The following is a 27,894-nucleotide window of genomic DNA, read 5'->3' as shown; positions in this document are numbered from 1 at the left end:
GACATGACTCAACAATACGGCTCTGTGGCATTAACTCCAGGAATCATTTGAAAAGACTGAAATACACACATCCTTGGGCTCTGTTTGGGACCTACGGACATACTTCATATGTGTCCATGTATACTTTAATAAAGATTATGCAAAAGCGACAGCTTTGACTTGTATATGTGTGAAATTATCTCTGAATTAATGAATGGTCTGGGATCAGTACACTCTTAAGAAAAATGGTTATAGACAGTACCAGAAAAGGGTTCTTTGGCTTGTAACAATAGCAGAACCCTTTTTAGAGCTAAATAGAACATTTTTATAGGGTTCCATAAAGAGCCATGCTTATAGGACCTTAATGGTGTTATAAATAACCTTTTTAATGATAATGCTTTGAGATAATGCTTGAGAATGCTTTTTTAATTATGTGAATTTGCTGCAAAAATGACAGTAGCCTAACAACAGTTATTAGCAGAATACAATTAATAAATGAAAACGGACATTGAACATAACTACGTAAAGAAGTAAAACAAAATAGAAACTGATGAAAATAGTTAAATGAAGTTTCAGTGAAATGCCTGTAAGTCCATCATTATGTGTAGTTTGGTGTGATGAGTGGCTGTTTCTCTCTACAGATGATGAGGTTGTAGGATGTGACAGCATCTGAAATATACAATTGAGTTCCGAGTTACAATGCGTCTCCACTTGTATTTGTAAAAACAAAACAAAAAAGGATCATAAATTACATATTTGTGTTATTTAGTGGTGAATAGGAAAGACATATCCTTAACTGAACAGGGCTGATCACACTTACACGTTCTCTTAAACTTAAAAGAGAAAAAGACATGATTTGTTACAATTTGAAAGTAAAAAAATATATAGACATTTTAAGAAAGAAATTATTTACTTGTTGCGAGTCTGTTGACAGTCTGTGTAGTTGGATAGCTGAATTCTAGAAAATCAGTAGGCCTAATAAACTTTTTTTTTGTTTTTTGTTGGAGTTTAGCCTCTGTTAGTAATAATTATTTTAAAAAATGCTAATCATATAGATTATAAATTCAATGTCTCTGTTACTTACTTAGTGGAGAAGAGGACTAGCCTTTCCTCAGCCAGAGCTGCTCACATTACATGTGATCAAAAACGAAGAGAAAAGAACATGTTTGTTTGAAAGCAAGATATCATTTTAAAGTTACATTTGTATTTAAATTTAAGAATGAAATCATTTACCTGTTGAGAGTGTGTTGACAGTCTGTGTAATGTTAGTTAGATCACTGAACTCCACTAAGTAATGAAGTGCTTTGACAGTTACAGATTTGAAAAACAAAAGGGCGGGAATAAAGAACCTCTGACACAAAGATCCATTTCAGTATTAAAAGGGTTTTTCAGGATGCTATGGTTCTAAATAGAACTGGTTCTACATGTAAAGAATCTTTAAAGAACCATCTTCTTTTAGAGTGAACGACAAACTCATTTGAGGTTAAATGTTGACAACCACAAAATTTATTGTTAATTTATTTTGACAGAAAACATGTATTTAAGAAAAAAACTCGGAAATGAATTCGACAATATTTAAATGTAAAAATACTGTTTCAATAGTAATGCCACATTAACATGGATTTAGGATGAAAACAATCGCATACTAACTGCATTGTATTGGGTGAAATATACGTTTTAACACAAGAATTAATGTATGTTAATTCATAAAATTACAGACTTCAAATTCCATAAACTGTGAGTGCCTCATAGTAAAGGCCCGTTCAAACCAAAGATGACAACTATAAAGATAACGATACATTTCAAAAGATAATTCTCAGTATTTAAGAATAGCAGAGTCCACACCACAGCTTTAAAGATAAAGGCACAGAAAAACAATATAACTGGAATCGATTACAGAATATTTTTTCCAGTTGACAAACAAGAAAAACATTGACACCCAATCAGAATCAATCCTGCTATAATGAGCTCAAGAATTTAAAGCGGCAGACCAACATGTGCTTAGAATAAACAGATGATACCATCCACTGGTGAGGATGCTAATATCTTTATCTTTACAGTTATCATTCTTAGTGTGGATGGGTTTTAACAATTAATTTTTTGTTATTTTTTTTTAAATGAGGGACAAGTCTAAATTATTTATTTGTTTGTGATCGTCAACATTATGCCACAAATCCTGTTAATTGACCATTACTGTTGCTATTGTATTGAGCCCGAAATATAACTTTATTAATTTATAATTATACAAATTGACAGTTCAATTGTGAAACAATAAAGCAGAGAGGCTCAATAGTCTTACTAGCCAAATAAAATGTTTTCAAGAAAGTAAATTTGCATGCTTGCTCTATCAGTGGAGATACGCTTTATCCTGCTTGTGACCTCAGAGGCCACTGGACGTTTTATGTCTCAGTGACAAACTACAGCACAACAGTTTGTGTTTAACTGATTATATGTCCAGCATTGTTCTTGGAAATTTGCCTCATATCTTTTTTGTTTCCCGAGGTTATAGTCTTAATTGCAAAATGACGTCTTCATAATGCATTTAAAAGAGAAATATAATGCTTGTCCTGAACATTATGATATAATGGATCACTACGATCCTGCGATGACGTGAATTCACGGCTGAATTGTTGCACACCATGCAATCCAGCCACCAGCAATGAAACAGTACTGTTTTAATTCCACATTACAAGGTCGCTATTATAACTGTAAATTATAACCGAACACTGTCATTTCCTGTTTGACCTATGCAGATTTTCTTTTTATAAATACACCCTGATGATTTCAGCAATCACGCCTCGTTACATGGCAGTCAAGAGTTTGGCCGCAAGCTGATTCTGTGTCTGTTTTCTGATTATGGTACTTGTGGAAGACATGGCCCAGAAAAAAACGTTGATAAATCAAAGCAATATACTTGAAAATACAGTTATTTATGTGCAAGTGTTATTATGTGGATTAGACTAATCTGTAGAAAAGGTCTAATGTTTATATCCAATTCCGTTGTAAAATCAATAATGAAATATTTCACAATGGGTGGTCGAATAAAAACTGAACCTGTAAATGGGAAATATGACATTAGGGTACAAGCAACAGGTGGGTTAACTATGGATAATTATTGCTTTGGGGATAACCATAACCCTGCCAAAACATTTTTTCAGCTCCAGCAGCTGTGGTATGAGCAGTCGGAGGGAGGGGCGCAGGGAGATGGGTTATTTTTACAGCGACAAATATTTGTTGTTAAGGTCTTCGTTTACAAATGGAGATGTCTCGAAAACAAGCCTGCTGATTCCCCATCCAGCCATCATCCAGAATGGCAAAATGTATTTCTGTATGTTCAGATAAACACTGCTCTGCAAAGTCATTCTAACCTGAAAAAAAAAAAACAATGGCCTGGAAACACAAAGCCATTCATAATGTATATTTAGTAAGCCAACCTAATAATAAACCAAGAGAAACAATGTGTAAAATGAACAGTGCGGTGTTCATTGATTATGTTTACATACTCATCATTTTCCAATTATCCATATTCTATTTGAGACTTGCTCCACATTTATATAATTGCATATTTGGAAAAACTAAGAACCTTTTGTTGATAATGTATTGATAATGTACCTCATCTATTGCAACATTAAACAGTAATGTATAAACCTTCAAATTTAAACATAGCTTGGTCCTTTGGTACTGTCTCATATAGTGATTCTACTTAATATACTGCTTAAAAAAATAATAAATAAAAATAAAAAAGAACAAGAAAAAAAAATGACCATGGAAATGATAGTTCTGCCAACATATCTCAGGAAAATATAATGTACAATTCAACTTTGGTAGTTTCCAATTAAATACGTTTTTAATTAAAACCAACTGACAGAGATCTCATTCCAATTTAACTAGGGTTTAATAACAAAAACCCTTGTTACCATGGTATTGTGGCGGAACTGATGACCATTGAGCTTTGAGAGACGAGCTGCACTCTTTTTACTACAATCTATCACACAGATCTCTGTTGTTCGTTCTCGCACTGATTACTTATTTGTCTAGTACAGTTTAACTAACGTCAGTGACTCATTTACCGTCAAATGCATTTGCAGAATGCGTTCAAATCACACACCGACTCAACGCACGTGCCTGTCGAGCAAACCAACTCGCTTCATATCATCGTGTCCCAGACGCTCAGGAAAACGTGGACATGCGGCATGCAGGTGTTTGTATCCATGAAACATCATCTACACTGCAAGCGACACGACAAAACTACGAAACGAGACATTATTGGCAATGAAAAAGAGAGAAACAAATCAACACTGCATTATTTACAATTGACATCCCGTGCTTGCCGCGCACGCACCTCGTTAACAGCTTCGCTCCCGCCAGCAGTCAGTTAACTGGGTGTGTTAAAAAATAAATAAATAAAACATCTACCGTGCGAAAAAAAAAACCTTAAATGTTCAATAAGCTCCATACAGCATAAAATAAAATAGACTTTACCCAAAAAATACAGCATAAGCTGCTCGCTCCGTCAAACTCAGTCATTGTTGACCATGACTAGAATTCACAAGTGAATGAAACGACTGGTTAAAACAGAATAACACATTAATAAAAAGGTTAAAAAAAAAGTTTTACCTATGAAATGATGATACTCGCAGTAGAAGGGAATTTCAGTAAATGACTATTCCAGTAACACACAGCAAGTCCCACCAGACATGAAAAAAAAACTCACCTGTCATGCAAGAGGTGTCCAGATTTCCAAATGCTGAATGTTTGTGTTAACACAAAGATGATGGAATCGCTCTGTCAAGTATTAGGAGTGAAACCCGTCAGTCAGATGGAGAAGGAGGTCTCGTCTGGAAACCTGGCATGCCCTCACATGAAGAATCAGTCAACTTTTTGTAAAGGGCACTCAAGACCCACTTTATATACAAGAAGTGGTGCATGGTTTGTGCATGTGATTAATTGGTCAGCTTTTACATCCCTGGGGAAGAAGTGCAAAACCTAGGCTAGCAGTCACATTACAAATGCACAGCACAAATATTAACCCACAAACGATGTGTTCATCACAGTGTTTATAGTCTTGACATTTGTTTTTGATGTAGATGTAAAATGAGTTTATGATATTATTCTAGTGGATCTTGAAGGGAGAATTCACATTAAAATTAAATGACATTTCAGGCTCATATGACTCCACACATTTTTTGGTGAACTATCCCTTTAATGTTAATATTTGAGAAAACAATAGGTCTACATATATGCCTGAATAATCCATATGAAATACTTGTATCATCAAGCAGCATTTGTTTCAAGCACACAGCTGTTTACTCCCATCGCAAAGCACATAGCTGCATCTTTGAACTGCATTTGGAGAATAAATAGACCTCTTATTCTACAATGTGAAATGATGTATAATTGCATTATTAATAATTCACCTAAATTGTTCTTTTCTCTTAAAGTTTATCAGTGACAAATGACAGATTGCTTAAACCAAAAGGGTGCACTCCATGTCTGATCCCTATACCGTTGAGTAATTGTCCCTGCTTACAAAAATGCACATGTAGGTAACCTGAAAGGCCAATTTAGTGAACCATAGTCAAAAAATGTCAGGGGTCAATACTAGTTACTATCAGTTTTCTGCAGTGTTCTTTCAGGGGGAAAAAAAACTTTTTCTGCTGAGGAACAATTATAATAGATCAGCACATAGTGAACCTAAAACAACTGTGGAAGCATGTCAGTTCGTGGAATCATTTCTTTTGATCTAATCACTTTGACAAGAGTATATACTGTACACTTTTCTGAGTGCAAATAAACAAGCTGTTCTTTTCCAACACAGAATAATCCTGTGAAAGCTCAAAGCAGATGATAATACACATGTGAAGAATGGAACAGAATGAATGACCACCCTTTGTGCAGGTGTTCTGTGGGAACAATCACATATGTCAGTGTTGTTAATAATTAGGGATCCTATGACAGAACAGAGTTATGCAAACATGCTTTACAAATATCTAATTAAAGGCTTTTGAATCGGCATAAACTATGGCCTTTTTTACACTGAAGTGTGGGAAACAAAATATTTGTGAGAAGTAGGTTACTGGTATAATTATGTCCAGAATAATGACTAAAAAATTGTTTAAAAGAAATCCAGCAAATATGCTGTTTACCAGTAAGTTAAACTTAAAATAAAATGCCTAAAATAAAAATGTGAAATTCAAAGGCTACCTGATTTATCTTTTAGGATGAAAGACTGAATCACATTATATGCTTTACCCACAAGGAACTTGAAGATGCACTTTTTAAAAGGATGTACTCTTAAATGGGTTTCTGTTTACAGTTTATTTATCATGGGGTGGTCTACCTAATGGTAACCACCATATTGAATTCACATGACTTGCCAAACACAACTTTCTTTATTCACATATTTTTACTAATCACCTAATACTGTAAATCAATCTAGCTAAAAATATGCTGGACAGTTCTTCATGTCCAATGGTAAGCGAAAACCTTTGCTTTGAAGGAATAACTTGTTGAATATTTACTCACTCTCATGCCATTCAAGATGTAGTTAATCAAAACACATTAAAAAATTGAGATTTATATCACTTGTTTAACTGGACCCTCTGCAATAAATGGGTACCGACAGAATGAGAGTTCAAACAGCTGATATCACCATAATCCACGACCATCAATTAATGTCTAGAGAAGTGAAAAGCTTCATGTTTGTAATAACCTTTATAACTTTACCAAACTAGCCCTCTATCAATAATATTGCTTTCTTTGTGAAGAAGCTGTCTTATCTGAATCAAGAGAGAAATATGCAGAGATCAAGCACTGTTTAGAAGCAAAAAACAGTCCAAAACATTCCTAAAAACAAATGTCAGTGGATTCTGATGTGAGAGGACAACAGGTATGGGCTTTTTCACTGGAAGAAACATTACTATGGATTATGGACTGGTATTTTGGTCAGAAGTGACGGTTTAAAGTTAATATGCCTTAATAATGTATTTGTTTCTTACATACTAAGAGCTTTTCACTTCACAAGACATTAATTGATGGACTGCAGTGGTGTGGATTACATGTTTTTATTAGCTGTTTCCACTCGCATTCTGACGGCACCCATTCACTGCAGAGGATCCATTGGTGAGCAAGTGATGTAATGCAAAATTTCTCCAAATCTATTCAGATGAGCAAACTCATCTACATCTTGAATGGCCTGAGGGTGAGTACATTTCAAGCACATTTTAATTTTGGGTGAGTAATTCCTGTATTTTTATTTTTCTGTGAGAGAGAAAACTAAATCTTACAGAAACAGGCTTTCTTAAAAATTAACCCTGGCTTCACATTGTTCATAATACACTTCCAAAAAACAAAAACAAAAATAGTCAATACAATAATAACTCAGCTTGAAAAAGAATCAGAGGTGCTGTTGGGAAAATTACTTCTAGCTTCACCAAACTAACAGAAGCTTTTGCCTGAAGCCACTAAATTCAATTCAATATAAGCAGCAGCAGACGTTATTGTTATAAAGCTAAATCCAAACAGCTTACATAGTTCTGGGCACCTGGCAGCTTAAAAAAAGCTTCAAAAAGTGCATAGAGAAATAACATTTAAAAATTGCAATATAAAATTATATATATTTTGCATAAAGGGCTTAAAAGATAATTATCCAAAATATCACATACACACATGCTTTCTGCATGTTAACACGTTGTTAACTGCAAAAAAAAAACATTTTCTTCCCTCAAACCAGCAATTATTGTTCACATGACTGCTTGCCAGTATGAAGGCAGCGAGCAAGAGAAGTTATTTTAGTTGCAAACCGGAATAAACGAATAAACCAGTGATCATTGAGAAAATTGAGGGAACACTCTTAAAAATAAAAGTTCCAAAAGAAGGTTTTATCCATTTTTGGTTCCCCATTGAACCTTTAATTGAGCCGCTCATAAAAGAAACATTTATTTCTCAATGTGAAGAACATTAAAAAAATTACAAAGAAAGATTCCATGGATGTTAAAGGTTCTTCATGGAACCACCGATGCCAATAAAGAGTGAAGGACAAACAAAATAAATATCTGTATACACAGTGGCCCTAAAAAGTAAAAAAAAAAAAAATTCCAATTCCCATTGCACTTTCCTAAGAGAGGTTTAGGTCAAAAGGCGAAAAGATTTGCGGCCTAAAGACACTGCACAACATAACTCACAACATTATTTTTTGTGCCAATATAAACATTTTGGCCCAACTCATGCCCAATAGACTGATATAAGATTTAAGTTTGAATGAAAATATGAGCTGCTCTTATCTGATGAGCCACACTCTATGAGATCCTTAATTACTAGTTGAGTCATGTTGATCTCAGTCTCATGCTCCCACTGCATCTTTTACCAGCCCTGATACATCCCTTCTCCTTTATTAGGATGGCACTCGCTGTTCCCACTATTAATAATTACAGGTTTAAAATATCATGTGTGGATTTTAATACATTGGGAACATGATGACACACTCTTTCTGAAAACATCTCTGGTGAAGCACAGAACAGATCAGACGGAGCTGCTGATTTGAGTCTTTTAGGTCTTTTTACCCTGTAGAACGAGAGAATATTTAACTCTTTTATTGAGAAGGAGAATCATCTTCAGAGAATAAGACCAACATTTGACTAATGGTTTAAAGAGTGAAAAGGATCCAAGGCCAGTTATTAAGTAACCAAGTTAATCTCATTTTCCTTTAAATTGAGGCACTAAAATAGCAGAGAAACTTCTGGGCACCAGCTGCGCTTAAGTCGCACATTTTGAACACCACCTGATATCTCTATTAAAAGATAGAAGTTAAACAGATTAGTTAAAATCCTTGCTGCAAGAAATAATTTATAAAAATATTAATTAAATGAGATATTTAATGATGTATATATTTTTTCATTTTCATGTATTGTGTCTGAATGCTGCAAGCAAATTGCCTTCGAGAAATGAAATGAAGACAACTAAACGCAAATATAAGTTTCCTCAAATCAACATTTGGGATTCACTTTGGTTTCTTGAATGATCTTTAGGAAATCTGAACACATACTGACATCTACAGTGCTTGAGTTTGAATAAATTCAGGGAAAAAAATTCAAGGACAAAGATTTTGTTCACAGGTTTATCAAACAACTTCTCACATCAAACACATATACACAAACTAGCTTTAAATAAGATTATTACATGTTTCATTGCACAATATTTCACAAGACCAATGATGAGCTGCTCAGTCATCAGTCTCTTATTATCTTCCCTGACTCTGTTTTACAGAGGAAACATTTTTTACAGTCTAAGAGCAAGGATACAAAATAAGACTAATGGGAGGTAATATATAAAAAGGGCATTAGACAATATATGTTGTGTGTTGTTGCATTATGGGTGAAAAAATGTGAAATGGCAACCAGTGAATGTTACAATTATTCATGACTGGAGATTTATGGCCCTGCTAAGGATGATAATGTTGCACAAAACTGATATATTTGCTCTAATGTTGTGCTGTACTGAAGTAGATTATACTTCCAGGAGTTTGTGCACGCACAGGCATCATCTGGATCAATCCTTATGTTCCTGTTCCTCAGGTTTGCTCTCCGTTTGCCCGTCTCTCCTGCTGGCCAACTCTTTCAGCCCTTCCTGAAGCTGCTCAACAGCTTCTCCATCTCCTGCTGCACGTGCCAGAGCCAGAGCTTCCTGGTACAGTTTACTAGACTCCTCAAACTCCCCTGAACAACAGAAGACAAGCATCCATGACACAGCGGTGTATCCCTGAGAAAATTCATTTCAAATGATAAAACAATAGGAATATATAATTATAAGAAATTAATACTTTTAGTAAGCATGAATGCATAAAATGACTGTGAAGCACAACTGTTTTAAACATGAATAATATATTTATCGGCAGCAAATCAGCATATTTAGGGCCCTATGAACACATAATGATTTTTTATTAAATCAGTTAATTGGAGATGCTTTTGATGATTAAGTATTTCATATTTTGTTAAATTTTTAATAAATTGCTAGTAAACTGTGCAAGTTTCATGATTTCAATTAATTATTGTATTAATATTTTTTAATGTCACCATTAAAACAGAGCTTAAAAACAAAAAAGCAATGGAATCCAGACAAATTTAAATGAAAAAAAAGGAAAAAAAAGAAAGAAAAAAAAAATGATTTAAAAAAAAAAGAAAAGAAAAATGGACTTCATGGGGCCCTACACATAGAATGATTTCTAAAGGATCATGTGACAGCTTTGGCAACACAGGAATAAATTACATAATAAAACTGTTATTTTTAAACTAATTATTTCACATTGAACAACTTCTTTCAAAAACATTTAAAAAATCTTACTGACCCCAAGTGGTAAAATGGAAGCATATATATATATAATATGTTGTATTTTTATATATTAGTATTTAATAAATATTTCATATTTACATATGGGATTGTATATCAGAATGAATTTGTGATTTGTGCACTTCATTTGTTCAAAAACTAAATGTAAACGTCAGCGGAACTAAAGGGATCAGTTGAACCTTTGTGCATCAGAATTCCCGCCATATTCCCAAGCAGCACATGTTGATCAGGGTGACCCGCTGCATGTCCGAGCTCAACCGCCTTCTTCACATGAGCCAGAGCCTCATCATGCTTTCCTTGCAGGTCCAACACAGTTGCCAGGTCACTCAACAGAACCAGGCTCTGAAGCAGATTACACAATACCATTTAACGGGACAAACTATCTGCCATATCAGAAGATCTTGTAAAATACAGTAGGAACATATTCATTGGATAATTATGATAATATATGTAGCAGTGTGTAATGTCATCACCTGTGGATGGGACTCTCCCTGCTCCTCCTGGCAGATCTGCAGCGCGTGCCGATAATCTCTGCAGGCTCCTGTGAAACGATGATTAGCTGCCAAATAACGGGCCCTGGCGTCCAGACTAAGACCGAGCAGCAACCTGGTGTCTTTGCGCTCCTCATCTAATGCAAATACAAACATAAAGTAAGAGATCAATACATTGACAAACGAACGCAAAAGATCTGTTGGCAGTGGCATACAGCCAAAACTGAAAGGTGGCTGTGATACCTGACAGGCTTTCTGGAGGAAGCTCCTTCTGTTTCTCAATCTTGGCCTCTAAAGACTCTGTGCAGAACTGGAAGCCATGCTCTGCCAACTCGTTCCTGGAAATGAAAAGTCAGAGTTCCTGAACAGTGCAGAGGTTAACAGGTCAGCTTTCACTCTCTCAGCAGAGGAGCAGAACTCACTTGTTTTGAGTGGCATATATGCTGGCCAGCTTCAGCGACATCTCGATCACTGCATTGTCATCCTTTTGAGATAAAACAGGTGTCGGTATAAAACAGTAAAAAGCATTACACGTTCATAAAAAAAAATGTTCCAGCACTGAGTGTTTTTACCTGTAGTGTTCCTCCTGACAACATAAAACTCATGGCTGCTTTGAACAGCTTCTCAGCCTGCAACAATAAACAACGAAGAGTCTCACATGCTGCTTGTTTGCTACAGATGTACACTGTACTAATGTAGAGCACTGAGTCAGTGGAGTAAGATCACCCTCAGCCTTACTCACATTATCCAGCTGACCTTGGACAAATGCAAGATTCGCCATCTGTGAAGCAAAATGATGCTCTCATTTAATCTTCTCTGTTGTGTGATATTTAATATTGATGGTTGCAATGTTTTGTTTAACAAGGAAAATAAAAGGACTGAGTGAGGTTAAAAAGGAGGAAAAAAACACCATACCAGGCTGTATGTGTATATAATGGCATCATTATTGTGCATCTGATGTGCCAGTCGTACAGCTTTGTGTAAGAATCCATTGGCAACATCCAGTTCCCCAATCATCATGCTGTACTGTGAAGGATGATGGGTAACATTCAGTCTTCTAAAATAAATATTATGAAAATCATTTGAAAAAATATTCAAGACTGGAAGGCACTACATAACTTCTGCCCCCAATTAAAATCTGGAAAATTTGATGCTAGTTCTGAAAGTCAGAGCCAGTCTGAGGATCTGAATTGAAACACTTGACAGAACATCATGTAGTGATTTCTTTTTTAGCTGAGTGATTGTTCTAGTTGAAGAATATTAAACATGTCTGATATTTTTCAGCTGATTTTAGAACACGTTGTTTGACTGCTAGTGCGTGATCCTCACAATGGTTGCAACCATTTACAAAATCTGCAGGTGAAAAATAATGCCTACTTACAAAGTGTTTTAAAATCTAATTTGAAAAATTTGTGTAAGAATTGATCACCCAAAAATGGAAATATTTATTTATTTATTTATTTAACACAAATCATTTAATTACAAAATATATTATCAAAGTAACAATGTAGCAATTATTTGAACTTAAATATTAGTCTTTGTCCCTGTTTTTTCAATTTTTCATTGTGGTCTCTCAAACTATGCTAGGACAAACAGCTGAAGGTACATGATCGGACGGTTTTGATGTGATACCTGTGTGTCAGTAAAGAGAACTCAGTAAAGCATCACAGTATACCTTGGCTTTCTTCAAGAGCAGAATCAGCTCATCCTCAAGTTTTTGCTCCTCTGTCCTCTCATCAGAGCTTCCAAAGAGCGAAAAGGCTGATGCAAAAGCAAACATTTTAATGATTACACAGAGGTCACACTGCGTTAAAAGAACCGCTGGTGTGATAGCATCACGCATATTACGTCACGTGTCAAATACAGCCACCAATGTTCTCGGTTCACAGAAAACCTGCATGTCAACTCACCCATGACCCCCCACGCAAGAGTCCAGCTGCTGACCCCTGCAGCGCCAGGGGGACGCTGCTCGCTGACACACAGATGCCATGACCGCAGGAACACGGCCGCCGGCTCATGCAGCGGTTTGATTCGTGCTAGAGATAAACCAGAACCAGATACATTTCTGGTGCAGTCGTTAACACAGTGCTTTAAACGAGCTACCTGTGCGGCGAGCCGTCGACAGCAAGAGCGCAGCGCCATGTTTCCGTGATTATGCAATGACGTCAGGCGCGGTGGTCACGTGACCAGCCCAGATTCACGAATAACGGTTTACTTTCTTTCTATTTATTTCCATTTTATTTATATGGCTTTCGATGAAATGTGCATGGAATATTATGTATTTGTATTCATTTATCTTAATGCCTTTGCACTCAACATAGGGGTCATTCCTGTATATATATATATATAAAAATAATATTTTAGAAATAAACTATAAAGAGGAGGTTTACAGATCAGAATTCTCGTCCTACTATTTTTTTTTAAATGACTGGCATAACGGGAATGACACACAACACACCAGTTTATTATTCACGGTTCTGTTTATTTTTACTAAAGCACAGATGAGGTTACAAAACAACACAATATCCTGTTATCACCCACTGGCCATTAGTATTTTAACAGCAAAAAGAAGGAATGCTTTTCTGTTCTAAATTAGCACACAGTGGGCCTCTGTTCCACAGATCATGCAGTAATAATAGGTTAAACGTATTCATTTGTAGACACAGAAGTACAGAGAGAGAGAGAGAGAGAGAGAGGAAAGGCATAGAGTGGTCCATATACACTCACAATTAATATGCACACATGTACGAGAAAAACTGCACAAAAAATACACAGATCACCTCAAATTTAAATACTTCTGCTGAAAAAATAGCTTTCAAAACCAAGCATGTTAAGCTTTCAGTGTCTGAAAAGCATTTATACATTTAATCTAAAATGGAACAAAGTTGCATGTGTGAAATGTACAAATTTGTGTTTTTTAAACTACCATTTCAGTAACAATACTGTAGGTTAGCATAGCCTTAAATCAAGAAATAAAGCATATGGGTATGAGGCTTTCTACCCAAATCTCTTATAACCCACTGTGAAAAACGAAACACCAATCCATCAAAAAGATTAATGCTTAATTTATAGAAACAGTTTAAAATGCAAGCAAACGGGAATGTCAACAGAAGTTTAAATGACCTAAAAACCTATTGAGGATTTCAGAATTAGGAAAAGTTATCCCAAATTAAAATGTCAACACACTCTCTACACATAGAAGTTCTTAAGAGACGAGAATTGTATATTAAACACATGGAAAATATGCCCTACAGTATGTGCTTGAAACAAATCATAAATACATATCATCTTTTGTCTCCACTGAATGTAACAAGTCATCCCTTTCAAATAAGTCAGCACCTGATAATTCAGTATTTAAAACATTTTATGTTTTAAAATGTGACTTAGAAAATTAGAAATGAAAGCAATCAAGTGTCTTGGAAATGAGCAAAAACACCCAAGCATCACACACTTACGAGTTCATTTACGAGGCAATTCATAGATGTGACCCTGGACCACAAAACCTCTTAAGTGTCAATTTTTTCGAAATTGAGATTTATACATCATCTGAAAGCTTAATAAATGGCCGAGATATAACTATTTGAAAATCTTGAATCTGAGGGTGCATAAAAAACAAAATATTGAGAAAATCGCCTTTGAAGTTGTCCAAATGAATTCTTAGCAATGCCTATTACTAATCAAAAATTAAGTTTTGATATATTTACGGTAGGAAATTTATGAAATATCTTCATGGAACATGATCTTTACTTAATATCCTAATGATTTTTGGCATAAAAGAAAAATCAATAATTTTGACCCGTACAATGTTTTTTTTTAGCTATTGCTACAAATATACCCCAGCGACTTAAGACTGGTTTTGTGGTCCAGGGTCACATACGTTGCAGACCTCACTGACCTGTTGGACCAAGTGCCGCAAATAAAATCTTTGCCATTGTCACATCACGTGACTTTAATTATTTTCAATTATTTTTGGCACACAGTTTAATATAATTAATTTATTTATTTTTATAAATCTACATTGGATGCATACAACAACATTGAAATCTCATTATCAACCAGCATTCTGAGGCACAAAATATTCACTGACCACAACAAGTTCCTGTAAGCTCCAGCTTCTGCTTCCCATTCAAGTGCAGGTTATTGCACAAAAAGCAATTCAAATTGTCACATACAGGCCTGTCCAGCTCTGGTATAATTTTACTGCACAATGTTGCTGACTGAAGAAACTTAGGCTAAAGAGACTATTATACATTTAGCGATTGCCTGTCAGTTTTAAGATTAATTTCAACTATACAACGTGCAAACGGAGGGATAAAATCCATTGACAAGTAAGTAGTGTCCCTATATTCCCCACTAAATCACACACTGATTTTTTTTTTTCTCATTATTGTGTGATGGAATTCTAAACATTATTCAATGCAGATGACCTAGGGTTTTTCAAATCACTTGAACTGAAAACACAAAAATTTTGTGCAGTGATTGTCTACCATGAACAGCATGTGTATATCTGATTGGTAGCATGGTTATCTTGCAGCGAGGGTGCATACGAGGTGTGCAAAGAGCTGCCTAACCATGACCAGAAGATAAACAACAGCACACATCAAACTTCAACTGCCACACAGAATGAAGGAAGACTGTTCACTCCTCACCAAACCTTGGAGTAACTGAGAAGGGTGTGGGTGTGTGTGTGTATGTGTGTGTGTGTGTGTAACAGAGGACAAAGGCTAAAGCCTGGACACAGCATGAACACCTCACTCACGGCTCCCAAAGAGCTGAAGGAAAAAGAGGAATATGTAAACCACATCCATGTAGAGGCAGATGGCTCCGAACACATGCTCCTCTGGGTTCAGAGAGTACCGCCTGTTGCCGATCAGCAGCTGCATGTCAAACGCCAGAAACTAAAGTACAACAAAAATGAGATAATTACATCTTGTACGAAGCACATAAGCATGATGATATTGCAGAGTTAAAGGGTACTAACCAGAGTGAAAACCAGAGCACCAAATCCAGCATAAGCAGTATGCAACCAGGGAATCTAAAACAAGCAGATGTTTGAGTTGATGACACTGTGTGGGTTGGATTGATAACAAAATTATGACTTCAACATGATACCTGACAATATATAATAATTAGAATTCATTAATAGTGATTAATATATATTAATGACTATTATATAATACAAATTGCAATGGAAACACATGGGAAATGCATTTAACTGTGAAAAAAATACGTGGAGAAAAAAAAAACCAGCAGCTGTGGTTCCCAGAATGATTTAGGTTTTACGGATTGAACTTAAATTTACATTAAAAGCCGAGATGTGACCCTGGACCACAAAGTCTTAAGTGTCAATTTTTCAAAACTGAGATTTATATCATCTGAAAGATGAATAAATAAGCTTTCGATTGGTGTTTAGTTTGTTAGGAACAGACAATATTTGGCCGAGATACAACTATTTGAAAATCTGGAATCTGAGGGTGCAAGAAAATCTAAATACTGAAAAAAAAATCTATTTTAAAGTTGTCCAACTGAAGTTCTTAGCCATGCATATTACTAATCAAAAATTAAGTTTTGAAATATTTACATTAAAGTGCATTAGTCCGTATTTTTATGAACTTTTTTTGAGTGCATTCATTTACCATTCAAATTACGATCATTTTTTACAGTGTACACATTTCAAAAAGATAAAGGTAAAAGGTATATCTAAGTGATTATGACAAAGGATTATAGAGATCTAGTACTTAAATATCTCTTAAGGGTTTACAAGCAGCTTACATATCCAAATGGTGCAGTGAAGAACAGCAGAAGCCCGGTGACCATCAGCACCATCATGAGGGAGAAAAGTAATCCATGACAGGTGGTGAAGTCAACCTAGACGACCGAAGACAACACTCTGAAGACATGACACATAAATGAAGCACTTGAAAGAAGCTGTTTAGGACAAAATGATCTCACCCTGGACTGGAAACAGAAGAGCGTGATGGCCAGACACACCAGTGCTGTGATGCCCACACACATCATCACCACTTTGGTATTATGGTAGCTGTAGATAGAAAGAGAGAGAGATTAAAGCAGTGCCACAAATTCAGCACATACACACACTTGCTGGGTTTCCATGTTTTATGGGACATTTCATAGACATAATAGTTTTTATACTGTATGAACTGCATTTTCTATCCCCTAACCCTACTCCTCTATTGGTGGCAAAAAAACTAAAATAAATTCTTACCAATTATAAAGAACATTTCACTTCTAGCAGTGCTTCATTTTTATATAGAATATAAGTACATAAGTTGAAGTTTTTCTTACCTGGCAAGCATGCCTGCCATATAGGACATTGCCAAAGTCTGAAAATAAAAGCAAGAATATTCACCCCTTTCTTAGTTATTAATAGTTATTATTATTAAATATACTTATTATAAATGAGTGTTTACGATCATCCAACTTGTTAATGAATGAGACAATGATATTACTTACAAAAATGGCTAGAAGGATCATATTGGTAGGGTATCTTCGTCTGTAGATAATGTGATGGATATTAAAGAAGCTCAAAGTTCCTGAAATCACACATCTCCTACGCTGGTCTCAAACTCAAAAACATGAAGAACGTATGGTAAAAGAAAAAAATGTTTTTACCGTGCATTTGTGCTGCATACAAGCATCAGGTATGTTCCCATAAAAGTCATGCTGGACAAAAACAAAGCAGTGAATATACTTTAAATATAAAGTCCCAAAACCTTTAATGAGGAAACAGAACAGTCACTTACTATGAGGTCAGATAGAAAACTCGATTGTACTGTACAAACTTCCGGACTGGCTCGCTGTGAAACACAGAACGCTCATCAGTTGCAGGGCTTTCTTTTAAAAGTGGAAGAAATGGATAAAATGGGGCTTTGTCTTGTACTCTTATGTGTGTATCACTTACCAAAATGTAAAGAGTGACACCACACCAAATGTGACCATGAGCTGAACCATGAGGATACAGAAGACCTGCCAATGAAACACATGCTGTTCAAAACTAGGATGTTTACACATAAGCATTTAATCATCATTTCGGGTAAGATTTTTAAGGTTTTTGAAAGTCTCATAAAGACTGTATTTATTTGATGATAAATACTATTACACAATAATATTGTGAAATAGTATTACAATTTAAAACAAAAGTTTTCTGTAATTGCAAAAGTTGTGACACGATCCGTCAGAAATATGCTGATTTGGTGCTCAATAAATATTTCTTATTATTTTCAATGTTGAGAAATAAAACTGGAAACTGTGATTCATTTGAAAGAATTCCTTGATGAATGTGAATTTCAAAAGAACAGCATTCCTTTGAAACTTGTCTTACTGACACCATTTAAATGAAAATATATTAGCATTTATGCATTTAACAGACACTTTAACCAAAGCGACTTATAGTGCATTCAGGCTAACATTTTTTACCTAACGTGTTCCTTGGGACTCAAACCCACAACCTTTTGCGCTGCTAACGCAATGCTCTATCACTGAGCCACAGGAACACTTCAGTATCTACTCTTCAGTTTCTGGTGCAAATGGAAAAACAACTGACTCAGGACTTTCACACCTTCCTGATGAACATGCGGCGGACAGTCTTGTCCTCCCAGTTGCTTCCACTGAGGCCGTCGAAACTGCTGCTGGAGCTCGGGTCAGAGAAGGGTGAGGAAGACATGTCTGCAGTATACGCATTGGAATATCCCGGACCTAAACAGACATTTTCCACTATTAACATTGTTCAAACAGAGAAGAACGACATCAAGCATAATGCTCTTGCTTATTACCAAAACTTCTGCATCTGTAACTGGAGATCTTATAGTGAATGGTCACTTACTGGGGCCGGGATGCACATAAGCCCAGCTGGGGTGCATGGGCATGGTTGGGGGTGGCATTGGGGACGGCTGGGAGGCGTAAGTGAAGCTACCAGTTCCTTGTTCTTTATCTCCTGCTGTAGCTTCAGCATAGCTGGGTGGAGCTGCTGGCAGACTCATGGTCTACTGTTAAACAATACCATTAACACAATGAAAGAAATCATCTGAGGATGGAATCACAACTAGCGCAACTAGATCTGATATTTGAGCACCCGGCTTAGATTAATATTTTATGCCACAACTCTTCACCACATGAATTCATTATGAGCCCAACACTCGGATCCTTTCCTGTTTAAGCCAATGGCAAATAGACAGGTTAAAGAACTGACCAGATTATAATGTTTATAAATTAATTATGTACAGCCTGACATTTGATATAATAGAAAAAATGTTTTATTTATTTTTTTTTTTTTGTTTTTTTAATGGAAGAGTTTATTGAACCTTTACACAAAATTTAAAGGCAACCTTAAAAAGATTGAATATGTTTTGTATTATGTTTAATGAATCAAGCCTTTATGGCCCATACAGTATGATATAGAGAGAACACAGAGCTCTCACTTGAGGACAAAAAAAACACCTCAATTTTATTCAGGTGTTATTTATATGACTAAACAGTAAGCTTAACTGACAGCTTGTAATGCAGATCAATGAGATTCTTTTAACAGTATAACAGACTTTTTACATAATGCATGCGAATATTCGTTGTCACCCTATTTCTCCTAACAATATGTCTTAGAAAGATGATATTTAAATGCTTAGTTTAATGATCAAAGCTCTCTAGTATTAATTGTGGGGCTCAAAACAAATAATGCCAATGTAATGCCGTGATGACTGAGACAAATAAACGTTCCTCAAAAGCCTGATGCATCACATTTAATAGTCACATTTTAACACGATTTAGATAATCAAGCAAACTTAAGTGCAGTAAAGGTTTATCTTGAATTTTAATATCAATATAGGTATTCCTTACTTCGACCTTTACAAATTATTAAAGATTTACGTTTATCACAAGGTGAAAGGTTTAAAATTATACTTTATGTTATTTTTCTAGCTAAAAAGCAGTCAGATGGCAGAAGGCATGTAGAAGAGAGTAGAAGGGTTTTTTCCCCAATTTGTTCATCGAAGTGGTGATCATGCTGATAATTTAGAGGCGACTTTAGAAACTAATGTATCATATATTAACAATAGTATTTACATGGTTAATTGTACTGTCAGAAGTGTTGTGCTATCTATCAGTTATCAACACTAATAAGCACTGAACATCAGTTTAGATATCAATCAGGCTAGTGAATGCAGAGCTGTCAAATACAACGCACAACGGTTTCTTATCCTAACTCTTTAGTCTTCCTCTCATACTACAGTCAGTGACAGGACTGATAGACACGGCGCTTAGCTTAGCTAGCACATCGATCACACTTTACAAGCCCATTCTGTCGAGCAGGAGACGACAAATGATTTGCGCACATCAAAATAACGCTGTTAAAAGTTTTGTATGTTCAAATTAATTAGTTATAGATTAAGATATGTATTGCAACATACCTTACTGTAACAGCTAACGTGACAATCGAGATCCCCAAGTAAAAACAATGTACTCAATCATGTAATGACGTACATCCGGTGTTTCCGGAAATGATAAAAACGAATCATAGGAAAGTGTGTTTGTGATGGTAGCACCCTATGGTAGCACCAGAGAATGTCTAATATGGCGAGAAGTTTCACTCTCACTACACTTCCGGCTTCTGAACTGGTTGCAGTTCCACTCTGATTCCATATGAGGGCGCTCACAGGACGAGTGCAGAATGAATGGAGGTTATACCCCTCAAAATACACTTTTCTCAAGATATAATTTTTTGTCTAGTAATTTGAATGTTGTATTCGAAAGGAGATGCAAAGAAATTACACATTGCTGGGTGTTAGATTTTTTTAGTCACTTATTTGTTTTAAAAAGTCTTTTAAAATGTCAATGAAGTCATACACATTCATTAGCAGAATGCTAGCGTGTTGTGGGCAACAACAACTCAACCTGTAAGAAACCGAAAGGACACAAGTACTCGTTCATTAAACTTTCGACCTCTAACCCATGTTGAACTTGCAAAACCTACAGTCAGATCTGAGATTTCTCAACGGCATTCGGGTGAAAGGGACAAATTAGGGGAAGTCGTGGCCTAATGGTTAGAGAGTCGGACTTGCAACCAAAAGGTTGTGAGTTCGAGTCTCGGACCGGCAGGTTTACACTCATGGCGATCGCCACCAGTGGAACTCAGGTGGTACTGCAACCATAATTCGGTACAATAGGGAGTGGGAAGGCTCTGGTAGCACTCTTTTTATAGTCTATGGTAGCACCGTATTAGCTAAATGTACTGTATTTATTATTGAACATATTGACTAAATATTTTATTTTACAGCGAAAACGGAAAAAAAAACGTGCTGTTGGTCATACAGGTGAGAAAAATAATCTATATGCAATACATCCATAAATGCAAATTCTCGGGATAGAAATCGCGCTTCATAATTAAAATCAAGTCATGTAATGTTAATGTTATACTGAATAAATCATACCTTTAAAAACTAAACGTAGCTATTTTTTGTTTTTGTTAAAACGGTTTACACATGGTCACACTGTTTCAACGTTTAAAAAATCTATACACCAAGGTACAAAAAAAAGACCAAACTGTAAATTATAGCCCCCTTTTCCGTCATTTATAATTTTGTAAAATATTAAAAAAGACGTATTAATCCCAGTTTGATTAGAAAGGCAGCTGGAATCTTTCAGCTATGCAGACACTAAACCATTGTCCTCCTGGTTCTGTAAGAAACCAAGGCAATAGATCTGGAGCAAAATGTATACATTAACTAAAAATAAATGTACAAACCAATTCAATAAATGTACACTTTTAATTAGACATTATTATTGCAAATACAGCTTTAAACAATATTTGATCAAATAAAAAGTTTACTTTACCGTTCATATTACAGTCTTTGTCCTATAGACCTTCCCTGTTTCTAGTACAAAATGTTTAAGTGCACACCCATAATTTTTAATAGGTTTTTCAAAAGTAAAGTCCAAATACTGTGATGCACATTAATGCACAAAAAAAAGAAAAGACAGCTACTTCCACTGGAAACCCCAGTGAATGCCTCAGGTGTTAAAGGTGGTCCCGAGACTGCAGTCTAGCCAGCATGCTTGTATTTCCTGGACAGCAATAGTCCGGTTGGCAGAGATGTTGAAACTGCCTTCTATGGGGGCTCTATTGGCTATAAATCATGTGTCTGTTTGTCGATTTTTGATTTTAGATGTTCCTTGTAGGCCAGAATATCCCTGCTCCATTTTGTAATGGTCTGCTTTTCACATACCCAGATCTCCTGAGCCACCTGCAAGGAAACAAACCAGTATTACTACAAAATAACAAAGACCTCATGTTGCATTCAGCTGCATTAGCATGACTGAGATGAATAATAGTTAAATGTACAAGACGGGCAAGATCACATTACCTGCTGAATAAGCCTGAAGTCGTGGCTGACCAGCATCATTCCACCCTCAAATTCATTGATCGCCTCAGCCAGAGCGTCAATAGTTTCAATGTCAAGGTGATTGGTCGGCTCATCAAGAAAGAGCATGTGGGGATTCTGCCAAGCCAGCCAGGCAAAGCACACACGGCACTTCTGCCCATCAGACAGATTGCGAATAGGGCTCACCTAGTTTAAAAAGGAACACATCAATAAATAAAGTAGAATTTATTTGCAAGTTAAAAGTAAACAAAAAAAAACAAGACAACCTACCTGCTGTTTGCCAGTGAGTCCATAGCGGCCGATGATTTTCCTCATTTCTTCTTTCTCCTTAATGTCAGGGTAACACTTCATCATATATTCCAGAGGTGAAAGGTCAAGCTCCAGTTGCTCTGTTAGATGCTGGGAAAGAAAAATCAATATAAAAAGTTGATTTTTAAAACCAGTCTAAAGCCACTGAACTCAAATTATCTGGTGGCATTTTAATATTAACAAAGTTATTAATTTGCTCATTTAAGTTAGTGACATTATATGCACTAATATCAATCTGATTCATTATAATTACTATATTACTACTTAAATATCATGACAAATGATCTAGCCAACAGACCTGATGATATCGTCCAATCTTCACATGGGAGTGTTTTCGAATCATACCATCTGTGGGCAGGAGCTGAAAGAAGAGAAGATGTTTTACAGACCACAAGACTAAAGACTCCCAATTACATCAAATGTGTTAACACCGAATTTAAATGCGTTTGTTAAAATGTGCCTTACCTCTCCAGCGAGGAGCTTCAGCAAAGTAGACTTGCCCGCCCCATTGGGCCCTACAAGGGCCACCCGTGTGTCCAAGTCAATTCCAAACTCCAGGTTATTATAAATATGTGGCTATATAATAATAATAAGAAGAAATAAAATAAATTGAGAACCTCAGGAGGATGCAACAAGTGTGTGTGTAAAATATGGTACTGTTTATTAGACCTGCATACCGCATTTTCAGAATACTTGAAGCTGACATTCTGAACCATAATGACAGGAGGAGGGATCTTCCCACAGGAATGAAAATAAAATGACAGGGTCTAGAGGAGAAGGTAGCTTAAGTCATTTTGCAACTGATTGAAATATGGCAAACAGCAACAAAAAAGGCAAACCGCATGGAGTTGTGCCTGAGATCAAGTGGAAATGGTTCTTTCATTACCTTGTCATTCACAACACGCTCAGTCAGACCTGAAGCAACCATCTTCTGTAGAGTCTTCTCTTTGCTCTGAGCTTGTCTGGCCAGCTTGGCAGAACCGTGACCAAACCGAGCAATATAGTTCTGAGGGTCAACAGGAACACGTTTAGATAATCACAAGATAAGCGGTTAGAGAAAGGCACAGAAGTTTTCCATATTACATGTAGTAGTAGCAGCTTACCTTCATGTGTGTGATCTGGTCCTGCTCCCAGTTAAACCGCTTCATCTGATTCTCCTCCAGTTCCTCTCGGGTCTTCACATACTGGTCATAGTTACCCTTTACAGAAGAGGATAAATGATATAGAAATGAAACTGCACATCTGTAATAAGAAATCAGCCCTAAGAGAGTAGGAGGGACATAGTCATTTTACCGTGTAATATTTCAGCTTGCACTGGTGCAGGTGAATAATGTTCGTACAAACACCATTAAGGAAGTCCTGGGAATGGGATATTAAAACCAGAATTCTTTTGAACCTGTCAGGGGAAGAAAATTAAAACTTGAGCACACAGCTCTCAGCATAGTGTTGGCAAATAACTGCATCACAATAACCAAACTCATTTTGTAATACAAGACACTTAAAGGTTTAATTAAAGGATTAATTATTCATTGTAACATGTATTACTATAGGGTTAGGATTAGAACACTAACAAAGTGGTACAAAACTGCATTTGAGTTGTGCTGACAGATCAGTTAAACGCTTCGGTCTAGTTTTTGTCAAAGCTCTATCCATACCAAGAACAAACTGCTTGATGGAAGAGCTACAATTCGGCCTTTTGTTAACATCATTTCATCAGCAACAATTCACAAAGAACAAATTATAAATGTAAACCCTTTCATACAATATTCTCACATAGCCTTTGTGTTCAAAATAATGACTTACTGACTGAGCTCCTCCTCCAGCCACACACATGCGTCCAAGTCAAGGTGGTTTGTTGGCTCATCCAACAGCAACATGAAAGGCTTGAGAAACAGTGCCCTGAAGATTTCAGAAGAACTATGAGTTGAAATGGTTGACACATACGCAAATGCTTTCATAAAAATGCATGGGGATCAGAAAATACGCTTCACAGAGTTTTTGTCACTGCACAGTTAGCACAAAGCAGCTGTGCTATCATTCGGCCTTTTGTTACATCATCTCCCAGCAGCTCTAAACTTTGGTGTGAGATTCTGAAAGCTCACCGAGCAAGAGCAACACGCATCCTCCAGCCACCGCTGAAGTCTTTGAGTTTCTTCTGCTGCATAGCAGTAGTGAAGCCGAGACCGTTGAGGATCCGCGAGGCCCTCATCTCTGCTTTATCAGCATCCAGCTCCTCCAAACGCTCATACAGCTCCATCAGCTTCTCACATTCAGCTAAAGTTTGACAAACAAATGTAAACAATTAAATTCACAAATTCCAAGTGTTCCTCAAACATGAGATTCCTTAACTGGACAGAATTAAGGAGCCTTCTCAAGCTGAGATGTCCAATATACCACGCCTAGGAAAGGAAGCTGTTACAAAAACAGTTCCTATGAAAACGTGGAAAGTTTTCATTTTGATCTGATCTAATAAATAAAATATTCTCTAGCAACACCTGCATTACATGTTTATCCTTATGTCATCACTGGTTCTCAGGCATCTTGGGATCAAACCCAATTCATGCTGAACAAGTAAATGCCAATTGTCATTTCTAGGCTAACTAATCCTAATATGAGGTTTGCATTGGATCAGAGTTGTTGAAACTCACAGTCCTCGTGAGCAAGCCTTTCAGCCTCTTTCTCCAGCCTGATCCTCTCTTCATCTACCTCCATCACACACTCCAGAGCGGTCTTCTCACTGGGAGCCATCTCTCGGGTCAGGTGGTAGATATCAATGTGCTCTGGAATCGGCACCTCCCTGTGACCGATCGCTGACAGCAGCATGGATTTGCCTAAACAAAATTTTAGATACAAGTCAGTTTTCTAAGTGCCTATCAATTAAAGTTACTTCTGAAGCTACCAAGAGGAGATCTATTACCCAACATGAACGGATAATTCATTTACCAGTTCCATTGAGTCCAATAAGGCCATACCGGCGACCAGAGTTGAGCTCCAAACTAGTGTCACTGAGCAGCTCCTGTCCGTGAAAGGTGAGAGACAAGCTGCTGATGTGCACATCAGTGCTGTTGGGATGTGATGCCAGTACGCCAGTCACTGCACGAGCCTCAGTTTTCTTCAGCTCAAACTCATCCAGCTCCTTCGTCAAACTGACAACCCCTGTAAAAAGAAAAAAAGGAATGTGTAGTAGGTTTTGAAATGTCTTGGAATAAAAACACATGAAATACCTGTTCAGACTAATGCATAAAAATAAATAAAAGGCAGGCTGAACAAAAATGCAAGTCCACTCTCTGACAGTAGGTGGCCCTTAAAGAAAACCAGAAATAAACCAGTTTATAAACCAGGTGCAAAATCCATTGTCAATAGTATAGCAATGAAACAAACACATATACACACACACACGCACATATATATATACAAAAACAGCTATTTTAAATAATATATATATATATATATATATATTATATATACACATATATAAGTGATGCACGGGTCGTCTCATAACCCGCGGGTCGGGTTGGGGCGGGTTTAGAAATTGGCACTTTATTGCGGGGCGGGTCACTAAAAACAAAATTTTTAAAAATCCATTTATGTTGCATGGAATTTAGTGGTGGAAATTGATTCTTTCAAGAGATTCGTTGATTTTCAGTTAGTTCACCAAAATGATTCATTCACTGATTCGTTCAGTGACCATTTCTTCATTATACACAAATACGCCAGCAGTTGGCAAAAAAGAGTGTCTTATGTGTTATGTGAAGAAATTTTACTTTATTTGCGGGGCGGGCCAAATAATTTCATAAAAGCGGGACCCGCGGGTTGGAAAAAAACCCCGACCCGCGCATCACTAATATATATATATATATATAAAATAGCTGTTTTTTTTATCTGCTGAGGTTCACCAAATAACACAGATACAGAGAGAAAAGAGTCAGTTTTGAATTATTTCAGTTATTCAGTCTCCATGGCACAGGACCAAAAACAAATCTTATTCTCCATTAAAAAATGACCAGACATACTAACATATTCAAATTAAAATTTTCACATTGCATATTTGTTGTGATCAGGCTTTAAGACTGCCTTTAAATGTTTCTCCTCACCATTGTCCTCAGCCGCTCCATTCTGCTGGTTCTCTGAATCACCATTCACTCCATCCTCTGGTTTCTTTGTACGTTGACGAGCTTTGGCTGCTTCTTTTTTCTTTGCTGCCTTCTTTTTTGCTAAATCAGATGGCATTTTAACGGAATTCCAGGAACAGGACACCTCTGAAAACCTGTGAGAGAGACAAAAAACACTAGTTGGAGGTAAAGATGCTCTCATAAGATTATAGAAAAAAATAATTACTAAGTACGCACTGTTCCCAAACGTACTTCCTGTTTAATCAACATTCAATTCGTCTTAACCTATACTTTGTTCACAGGGTTGTTTTAAGGTCTCTGTTTAAGATCCACCGAGGCGCAGAGGTTCTGCTCGGCTCACGTGGAGGCGGCCAGTACTTTTCCCTGACGCAGTGTAGGACAATAACTGCAATGGTGAAGTGATACTGAAACAACAAAGATTCCACGGCAAACTACACTTATGATATCGCGAAGAATTTTTAAAGCACATATAACGGATAATATAACGAAAAATCGGAAGCGCTACTCTTAAGAAAAAATAAAGGGTGTCTGTTAACTGTAAGGCCCGACCAATGAGGCACTTCTTCCCCATGCTAACTATAGCCATAAAACACCGGTGTATCTCATAACACGAGTAAACCTTACTCCTTGGACATAGAACAACTAAAAAATTTATCTAAATTGTGATAAGTAAGTTCCGAAAATTAAATGTGGAATCAATCTAAAAACCACGTCAAACTAGTTGAGGTGCGCACGCTAGTCACGGTATGTTACCACGAGCTAGCCGGCGAGCTAACAGCCGTTAAAACTACCCTGTTAATCCGAAAGATGGCCGGGGAACAAAAATAAACGAGTAAATGAGGTATGAGTTTTTCTGTAGACATCGATCATCACAGATATATATAGTTAACACGAGTAAATAAGCAAATTTAGTGGATTTGCGCCGTTATCTTACCTAGCTCTCTTCCTGATGAAGCGCTAACACCGGAGAAGCGGTTTCATCAGGGCTCGCGCTACAAGCGGTAAGAGGCGCGTGTCACCAATACCGGCACTGCAGCCAATCAGAGGCCGATGCATCAGAAATCTCCACCCACTTCTTTGCATGTAGACGGAGAGCGACATCTGGGCGTGGTTTGTCTCATGGTTTAGTAGTTACACACAATGACTTAAAAATGAGCAATATATTCAGCAAGCAATGTGAATCATACAGAAATTATAATCTCAAGGTAAAGCTATATGCTTATAATTTATGGTAATTTTTTCCCCTAA

The 27,894-nt window shown here is 36.6% G+C and overlaps 4 protein-coding genes and 1 non-coding gene across 7 annotated transcripts in view; all 5 read right to left on the bottom strand.

Moving 5' to 3' along the window:
* slc4a2a (solute carrier family 4 member 2a) overlaps window positions 1-4,856 on the bottom strand; it is a 33,781-nt gene extending 28,925 nt beyond the window's left edge. Inside the window, exon 1 of one of the 2 annotated variants that reach the window (XM_059501702.1) lies at window positions 4,694-4,856. The gene's annotated coding sequence lies outside the window, so the exon portion shown is untranslated. Of the gene's footprint in view, window positions 1-4,049; window positions 4,334-4,693 lie in introns of those variants that run through there. The other variant, XM_059501701.1, reaches the window with a different exon arrangement.
* Window positions 4,857-9,066: 4,210 nt separating this feature from the next.
* On the bottom strand, window positions 9,067-12,990 carry LOC132096383 (tetratricopeptide repeat protein 19, mitochondrial-like). The gene is made up of 10 exons (XM_059501699.1): window positions 12,725-12,990; window positions 12,490-12,575; window positions 11,730-11,840; window positions 11,557-11,595; window positions 11,387-11,443; window positions 11,237-11,298; window positions 11,058-11,152; window positions 10,797-10,951; window positions 10,503-10,665; window positions 9,067-9,692 (listed from the first exon to the last, which is right to left on the bottom strand). Exons 1-10 carry the CDS (start codon window positions 12,954-12,956, stop codon window positions 9,526-9,528), a joined length of 1,167 nt encoding a protein of 388 aa, XP_059357682.1. The 5' UTR covers window positions 12,957-12,990; the 3' UTR covers window positions 9,067-9,525.
* Window positions 12,991-13,275: 285 nt separating this feature from the next.
* On the bottom strand, window positions 13,276-20,334 carry LOC132096382 (protein lifeguard 2-like). 2 transcript variants are annotated; one of them, XM_059501697.1, is made up of 12 exons: window positions 20,234-20,334; window positions 18,658-18,820; window positions 18,394-18,530; window positions 17,737-17,801; window positions 17,579-17,632; window positions 17,448-17,498; window positions 17,289-17,328; window positions 17,121-17,158; window positions 16,767-16,854; window positions 16,587-16,682; window positions 15,796-15,849; window positions 13,276-15,712 (listed from the first exon to the last, which is right to left on the bottom strand). In XM_059501697.1, exons 2-12 carry the CDS (start codon window positions 18,812-18,814, stop codon window positions 15,566-15,568), a joined length of 927 nt encoding a protein of 308 aa, XP_059357680.1. In that variant the 5' UTR covers window positions 18,815-18,820; window positions 20,234-20,334; the 3' UTR covers window positions 13,276-15,565. The 2 variants fall into 2 exon arrangements, with proteins under 2 accessions (XP_059357680.1, XP_059357681.1); XM_059501698.1 differs by having other exon boundaries at window positions 18,658-18,817; window positions 20,234-20,303.
* Window positions 20,335-21,570: 1,236 nt separating this feature from the next.
* LOC132096381 (ATP-binding cassette sub-family F member 2) lies at window positions 21,571-26,775 on the bottom strand. Its single transcript, XM_059501696.1, has 14 exons — window positions 26,608-26,775; window positions 25,457-25,669; window positions 25,162-25,344; window positions 24,616-24,787; window positions 24,317-24,412; window positions 23,807-23,909; window positions 23,617-23,712; window positions 23,400-23,519; window positions 23,191-23,280; window positions 22,979-23,089; window positions 22,812-22,874; window positions 22,475-22,603; window positions 22,187-22,390; window positions 21,571-22,066 (listed from the first exon to the last, which is right to left on the bottom strand). The coding sequence occupies exons 1-14, from the start codon at window positions 26,741-26,743 to the stop codon at window positions 21,950-21,952; spliced, it is 1,833 nt and encodes a 610-aa protein (XP_059357679.1). The 5' UTR covers window positions 26,744-26,775; the 3' UTR covers window positions 21,571-21,949.
* On the bottom strand, window positions 24,114-24,231 carry LOC132097030 (small nucleolar RNA SNORD89). The gene has a single exon (XR_009422637.1). It is a non-coding gene; the product is annotated as a small nucleolar RNA SNORD89 (small nucleolar RNA).
* Window positions 26,776-27,894: the final 1,119 nt, after the last annotated feature.

Source organism: Carassius carassius, chromosome 20 (assembly GCF_963082965.1).
Source record: "Carassius carassius chromosome 20, fCarCar2.1, whole genome shotgun sequence".
Taxonomy (NCBI): Eukaryota; Metazoa; Chordata; class Actinopteri; order Cypriniformes; family Cyprinidae; genus Carassius; species Carassius carassius.
The sequence above is the reverse complement of the archived record's forward strand: the minus strand, read 5'-3'. Positions and strand labels throughout refer to the sequence as shown.

Coding starts and splice junctions, on each gene's coding strand:
- LOC132096381 (XM_059501696.1), bottom strand. CDS start 26,743: ATGCCATCTGATTTAGCAAAAAAGAAGGCAGCAAAGAAAAAAGAAGCA. Junction 25,345..25,456: donor TATTGGACTCAATGGAACTG/GTAAATGAATTA, acceptor AATTTTGTTTAG/GCAAATCCATGCTGCTGTCA. Junction 24,413..24,615: donor ATGCGTGTTGCTCTTGCTCG/GTGAGCTTTCAG, acceptor TGAAATCTTCAG/GGCACTGTTTCTCAAGCCTT.
- LOC132096383 (XM_059501699.1), bottom strand. CDS start 12,956: ATGGCGCTGCGCTCTTGCTGTCGACGGCTCGCCGCACAGGTAGCTCGT. Junction 11,444..11,556: donor TCCAAGGTCAGCTGGATAAT/GTGAGTAAGGCT, acceptor TTATTGTTGCAG/GCTGAGAAGCTGTTCAAAGC. Junction 11,299..11,386: donor TGTCAGGAGGAACACTACAG/GTAAAAACACTC, acceptor TTATCTCAAAAG/GATGACAATGCAGTGATCGA.
- LOC132096382 (XM_059501697.1), bottom strand. CDS start 18,814: ATGAGTCTGCCAGCAGCTCCACCCAGCTATGCTGAAGCTACAGCAGGA. Junction 17,633..17,736: donor GTGTCACTCTTTACATTTTG/GTAAGTGATACA, acceptor TGTGTTTCACAG/CGAGCCAGTCCGGAAGTTTG. Junction 15,713..15,795: donor GTGCTCTGGTTTTCACTCTG/GTTAGTACCCTT, acceptor GTTGTACTTTAG/TTTCTGGCGTTTGACATGCA.